Source organism: Gasterosteus aculeatus, chromosome 13, assembly GCF_964276395.1.
Source record: "Gasterosteus aculeatus chromosome 13, fGasAcu3.hap1.1, whole genome shotgun sequence".
Taxonomy (NCBI): Eukaryota; Metazoa; Chordata; class Actinopteri; order Perciformes; family Gasterosteidae; genus Gasterosteus; species Gasterosteus aculeatus.
Window position 1 is genome coordinate 22,757,530 of NC_135701.1, and position 6,836 is coordinate 22,764,365.

Genomic DNA, 6,836 nt, shown 5'->3' on the forward strand with positions numbered 1-6,836 from the left:
CTGGTCCCTTAACTGCATAACTTGTGTTTTCGGACACGATGTAAGTCGCTGCTCAGATTGCTACGCAGTCGGGTGGAGGAGGGTAAGCGCTGCCTCCACCTCGTATGGAGAGCCTAGTTGACTTTCCATTGGCGCCATTTTCATCACCAGCGACAGGAAAGAAACAAACATTTGTCTTCCTGAACGCGAAGCAGAAACAACAATTAAATAAATAATGAAAAGCCAAAGAAAACACTCTGTGGTGCTTTTAAAAAATGCAAATATTTAAATGCATTAATACTAATACAAAGGTAATACGTATTAATGGTTATAAGATGCTGACCGAGCTTTTAAGGGACAATCTTAAAAGGGTTCATTTCCACTAATTGAGGCCGCGTAGCTTTAATTCCATGAGGCTTCGTTAGCACACCAAGTAATTCAATTTAAATGTTTGTAGGTCCCCTGTTTGTTCACACACACACACACACACACACCCTGTAACCTTTCCCTGAGAGCCTCTTGTGTATAAACACACACAAATATAGAGGTTTTAAAGCGGTGTCACTTTCATTTACATAGGAGCACGTTGTTAACGTCCGCTCTGACATTCAATTAAAACGTTTACATTTATGCTTAATTAATTCGCTGGTTGGCCGGAAGAAAAGACGAATGGACGCCTGCTTTGACAGGAGGCCGATACCTGTGTGTGTGTGTGTGTGTGTTTGTGTGTGTGTGTTAAGGTCACGGCAGGCTGACTATTATAATTCATCTCCGTCGACGTGTATTCAGGAGGGACCGTGTTCTCTGTTTCTCGCAGCCGGAGCCGAGTTCCAAAGTGTTTTAAAGCTGAAACGCTTGTTTATGGTTTTAAACTCAGCGCTGCTTATTGATCGGTGCATGCTGGGAAACGCTCAAAAGCTACTTGAATCCACAGAGCAGCTGGATCCTTAAAATTTTACATTTAATATTAAACATAAATTAATTAATGCACTGAATTAAAGGTGTATGCTGCAATATCAGGAACTTATAATTTAAATACTTTGTTGTTTAATCATATTATTATTATTTTTGATTGGGTTTTCATACTATGTTTAATATTTGATCTTATTTTCTCTTTCATCATCTTTGTTGTATTTAAAATCTTTCTTCTTGTTGGAAAGCATTTTAATCTGCACGTTCATTAGGGATGATTATTTGTTTAACGTGTCATGTTTTTATTTTAGCCGTGTTTGTGATAAAAGCATCAAAATTCAGAATTTTTAATGATCTGTTTTATGTTAAATGATAAAACATCCGACACATGTTTACTGAGGGAAAACATCAAGCAGTCATTTCCTCATAGACCCCTATGGGAGCAGAGGAGTCGCCCCCTGCTGGTCACCACAGAGAATGCAGCTTCAGAAGCGGCTCGGCCTTGTTTTATTGCAGCTTTATAGAGTTTAATTGGCGCTGATATTAATGTTCGGTTGGGGGTGTGAGGCTCCGGCCGTGTTCGGGCCGACAGGTGTGACATTCTGCTTGTTGCTACAAACGATCAAACACACCCGCGTTGCTGTTTCCATCAGCTCGCGGTGTTAAAGGTCAACACAAACAAGGCTGATAACCTTTATTGGGGCCCCTTGTGGTCACTTATCGGGACCACTGAGAGGGCCCCGACCCACATGTTGGAAACGGCTCGGTGGAAGAGGGGAGGTGGTGGAGATTCTTTATGTGCGAGGATTTAAGAAGCAGGACGAGTTCCATAACGGACATATTGTTTTAGCTTTTAGACTTCAACGTAATTATTTTAAATTAAAAACATTTGATAAAGTCTTTAAATCACCTCCTTATCTCCTCTCATCTACCAGTCTCTACTCTTCCTCTCTATGTCTCCACTTCACTCCTCTCTTCTTCTCCTTTTCCTCTATTCTCTCCCGATCTTCACTCCTTATCTCCTCTCCTCTCCCAGCTCCCCCTCCTTATCTCCCTGCCTCCTCTCCTTTCCTCGTCTCCTCTCCCTGTCTCCCTCGCTCACCTCCTTATCTCCCCTCCCTGTGTGCCTTGCTTATCTCCTCTCCTCCCCTCACGGGGCGCTACGCTGATCCGGGTCCTTCCCATAGGGGGCGTGGTCCGATGACGTGTCCGTGTTTTTAGCGCAGTTTCCCGGCCGGCCGCTCAGCTGTGGTTTCCTCCTCCTCTTCCTCCTCCTCCTCCTCCTCCTTCTCCTCTCCGTCTACCCGGCTGAAGATGGAGCACCGGACGGTCCTCCGCGCGCTGCTCTTCCTCTCCGCCGCTCGCCTGCAGCCGGTGAGCGGCGCGGCTTCACGGACCGGACCGCGAGTCACCGACAAGGTGGGTGATGACGTCAGCCGCGTTTATTCGCGCTCGTCGAAACACGCGCGCAGCTGAGCGCGGGGACGCGGACGAGCGGCTCCTCCTCGCGCGATGCATTCCGATGGCGAGCGGCCGTGCGCGCCCCCGGCACACGAGCACGAGCACACACAGATCCTGAGAGGACGGGTCACAATATGTCCGCAGTCACACGCGCACGCACACGCGCACGCACGCACACAGGACGTGTACTTTCATATTAAATGACTAATTCTGTGGCTGACTCCGTGAAGACGGGCTCTTATTGTGAAAGGGTGTTAACTGAAACAGAACGCTCGTCTGAACGAGTTAACCAGCAGGTTAAACCATGTTCTTATGAAGGTGTGTGACTTTTTACTGTTTTTACTAACTTCCCTTAGTCCAGATTGAAGGATTTATTGGCAGACGTGTAAGATTTCATAACAATGTCTGTAATTACCTGAAACTCTTTACACCTCCTCTCTTCCTTACTTCTCCTTGTCTCCCCCGTCTCTGCTCTCCTCACCCTGTCTCCTCTTCTGCTTATCTCCTCTCCTTGTCTCCTCTCCTTTGTCTCTTCTCCTTGTCTCCTCTCCTCTATAATGTATCAAACGTTTATGTTTCCTTTTTTATGTGGAGCAGAAACATTGAAACAGGAAATGTTTCATGACGTTTGATTTTGATTCTTCCTGTGTGTGTGTGTGTGTGTGTGTGTGTGTGTGTGTGTGTGTGTCTGTCCAGGTGTTCTTTGACATCACAGTAGCGGGTCACGAGGTCGGACGGATCGTCGTCGGCCTTTTCGGGGAGGTCGTCCCAGTAACTGTCAATAACTTTGTCGCCCTGGCAACCGGAGAGGTGGGCCGATGGAGCGAACACACAGAAACGCACACCTTCTCACACACTCACACACACACACACACACACACACACACACACGGCTGCCATTGAGCAAGTTTTCATTCTATCTATTTAATTATTACATGTTTTTATATTCTTTTATATTCTTTTAAAATGATTCTTAAACTTCTCACGTGTTTTATACAGCATTTATATTTCACTGTAAACATTTTAACAATGCTTAACAAAAATAAGCTTCAAAATTCTGCAAGAGAGGAAGTTGAATACATCCGAAAGAGTAAATATCTGACATAAATAATTTTTTAAACCAAATTAACTTTGGTTAAATTTAGGGCACTAGATCGCACATTAAACACGATTAAAAGTTTGCTTTAGTATTTTTGACCCAGTGGACGTCCTCTGCGTCTGCACTGCCTGCAGCGGCCGTTTCGTTTCCAGGGGTCAACTTTGTTCACTTTAGGCATTTTCTATCGCATTAATCTCGCCTATATTAATCGCACAGATCAACGCGTTAATGTTGATTAACTTTGATGCCGGGTTTCTTATTCATTCACTATATTAACCTCTGGTTTAAGTGTGTTGGTGGTGTTTGTGCAGACGTTGAGTTCCGTTGTGTCTCTGCAGAAAGGTTACGGCTACAAAGGAACCAAGTTCCACAGAGTCATCAAAGACTTCATGATCCAGGGAGGAGACTTCACGGCCGGAGACGGAACCGGAGGTGAGGAACTTTAGAACATCCAAAAGAGACCAAGCAACAGTTTAAGTGTCGAGACAACAGCTTGGTTTCATCACCACCATGACACCCCCTGGAGGAGGAGGGGGGAGGTTTAAAGGTCTCCTGCTCACACAACCCCAAAAAGAAAACCTTCTCCTCCTTCCAGGTCACAGCATCTACGGAACCACCTTTGCAGATGAAAACTTCAAACTGAAGCATTTGGGCGCCGGCTGGGTGAGCTCACGCATGCTTCCGTATTGAGGATGCGTTGATTTACCAACGTGTGACATCACGGCTCCTTGTGTCCAGGTGAGTATGGCCAACGCCGGTCCCGACACCAACGGGTCGCAGTTCTTCGTCCTGGCCGCCAGAGCGCCGTGGCTGGACGGGAAACACGTGGTTTTTGGCAAAATCCTGGACGGGATGGTGGGTCAATCTGCTGCGTGACGGGCGGAAGATTAACTAAGCTGTTGCTGCAGAGTCTGTGATCTGAACGCATTAGAGAAAAGTTATCGAACTCATGAATTAATTATTAAGACCAAACAAACGCAGAAGATCCAGAATGAGGTCGGCTTGCTTCCTGGTTCACGGCATTTACGCCGCAGGTCGGCTGCTTCCCACACAGGAAGTACTGTAACTAAGACCCGCCCTCTTTTATATGGGACTTCTTTTGTATTTCAGTTGAGGATTTACATTTGATGAAGCTTTAGTACCACTACTACTTTTTACTGTACTACATCTCAGAAGTAAACGGCGGCTTTAGTTGCATCTGAGACTTTTTCTTCTCCTTCCTGTTGAGGCAACAACACGTATCTCCATCTGTGTTGTGATGTTGAATGTTTGTTGAATGAGGTCTTCCTTTATCCAACTTAGTTAGCTATATGAACTCTTACTTGAAAAAATAAACCATGTTGCTTGAGTAAGGATTGTGAGTGCTGTCATCATAATGTTACCCAACCTTCTAATGATATAAAACCTGTCCCTCACCCCCTGGGCGTCTCCTCTGGCAGTCCGTGGTTCACACCATCGAGCTCCAGGACACCAACGACCGGAACCTGCCGTACACCGAGTGCCTGATCGTCAACAGCGGGCGGATCGCCGTCAAAGAGCCCTTCGTGGTGGAGGTGGAGGGCTGGTAGACGGTTTATAGTCTGATGATCGATCACAAGGCCGGTTTGACAAATTCACTTTTTTGTATTATCACCTTTTGCATGTTAACTTGAAAAGGACTCCGTATGGTGCGGAACCTTCTGATACAGAACTTACCGTATTGATACATGAACAATTCTAACATTTCTAAAGAAAATGCAGGTTTTAATTTATTCCCCAAAAAGTTTGCTTCCGAAATTCGTCAGTGTTACCTAAAAGATCAATAAAATATTGATCATTAACAATGATCAGTATTTATGACCAAACAAAACTAATAATTTACCAAGCAGCACTAAATATATATTTTAAATGTTGATACATGAACGTCAACATTTTAACATGCTGGTGGCTAAATGTTACGTGCTAAACGTTAGCATGTTACATTTTGAAAGTAGGCTTGCTAATACTTACATGCTAACAAACACTTCCTTCTGATAGATTTTAATGTATGCAGAGATAAAATAATATTTATAATGAAGATAACATATCTCACATGATGTCAAATAACTCAACGTGAAAGGAACTTTATAACAACAGGAAGTACAGTATTATGCAAATACACAGTTTATGTTTGATGTATTTTTGTAGCAAAGCGGAAGTTCGCTCAACTAGGTTCAATACAAAGAAATCCTATTCTTCCATTCGACTTTGGACTATTACAAAAAGTTTTATTCTTCCACATTTTGTTGATTAAGTTAATCTTCATAGACAAACTCCACTTTCATCATGTTTGAAGCGTAAAATGAAGCTAACGTTAACGTAAGGAACTCGACCACTTCACGTTAGACTGTAAAGAAGCTCCACCACGGTCACGTGACTTCAGGTTAGCCTCTAAAGAAGCTCCACCACGGTCACGTGACTTCACGTTAGCCTCTAAAGAAGCTCCACCACGGTCACGTGACTTCACGTTAGCCTCTAAAGAAGCTCCACCACGGTCACGTGACTTCACGTTAGACTCTAAAGAAGCTCCACCACGGTCACGTGACTTCACGTTAGCCTCTAAAGAAGCTCCACCACGGTCACGTGACTTCACGTTAGACTCTAAAGAAGCTCCACCACGGTCACGTGACTTCACGTTAGCCTCTAAAGAAGCTCCACCACGGTCACGTGACTTCACGTTAGCCTCTAAAGAAGCTCCACCACGGTCACGTGACTTCACGTTAGCCTCTAAAGAAGCTCCACCACGGTCACGTGACTTCACGTTAGACTCTAAAGAAGCTCCACCACGGTCACGTGACTTCACGTTAGCCTCTAAAGAAGCTCCACCACGGTCACGTGACTTCACGTTAGCCTCTAAAGAAGCTCCACCACGGTCACGTGACTTCACGTTAGCCTCTAAAGAAGCTCCACCACGGTCATGTGACTTCACGTTAGACTCTAAAGAAGCTCCACCACGGTCACGTGACTTCACGTTAGCCTCTAAAGAAGCTCCACCACGGTCACGTGACTTCACGTTAGCCTCTAAAGAAGCTCCACCACGGTCACGTGACTTCACGTTAGCCTCTAAAGAAGCTCCACCACGGTCATGTGACTTCACGTTAGACTCTAAAGAAGCTCCACCACGGTCACGTGACTTCACGTTAGCCTCTAAAGAAGCTCCACCACGGTCACGTGACTTCACGTTAGCCTCTAAAGAAGCTCCACCACGGTCACGTGACTTCACGTTAGCCTCTAAAGAAGCTCCACCACGTTCACGTGACTTCACGTTAGACTCTAAAGAAGCTCCACCACGGTCACGTGACTTCACGTTAGCCTCTAAAGAAGCTCCACCACGGTCACGTGACTTTACGTTAGCCTCTAAAGAAGC

At 45.2% G+C, this 6,836-nt stretch overlaps 1 protein-coding gene across 1 annotated transcript; it reads left to right on the top strand.

Moving 5' to 3' along the window:
• Nucleotides 1-2,079: 2,079 nt before the first annotated feature.
• ppic (peptidylprolyl isomerase C) lies at nt 2,080-5,186 on the top strand. The gene is made up of 6 exons (XM_078086402.1): nt 2,080-2,310; nt 3,049-3,162; nt 3,790-3,883; nt 4,047-4,114; nt 4,190-4,306; nt 4,891-5,186. Exons 1-6 carry the CDS (start codon nt 2,206-2,208, stop codon nt 5,017-5,019), a joined length of 627 nt encoding a protein of 208 aa, XP_077942528.1. The 5' UTR covers nt 2,080-2,205; the 3' UTR covers nt 5,020-5,186.
• Nucleotides 5,187-6,836: the final 1,650 nt, after the last annotated feature.

Bases quoted from the DNA above. Each gene is read 5' to 3' on its own strand.
- ppic (XM_078086402.1), top strand. From the start codon at position 2,206: ATGGAGCACCGGACGGTCCTCCGCGCGCTGCTCTTCCTCTCCGCCGCT. The intron at 3,884-4,046 runs GTGAGGAACTTT...TCCTCCTTCCAG, and splicing joins GGCCGGAGACGGAACCGGAG to GTCACAGCATCTACGGAACC. The intron at 4,115-4,189 runs GTGAGCTCACGC...CCTTGTGTCCAG, and splicing joins AGCATTTGGGCGCCGGCTGG to GTGAGTATGGCCAACGCCGG.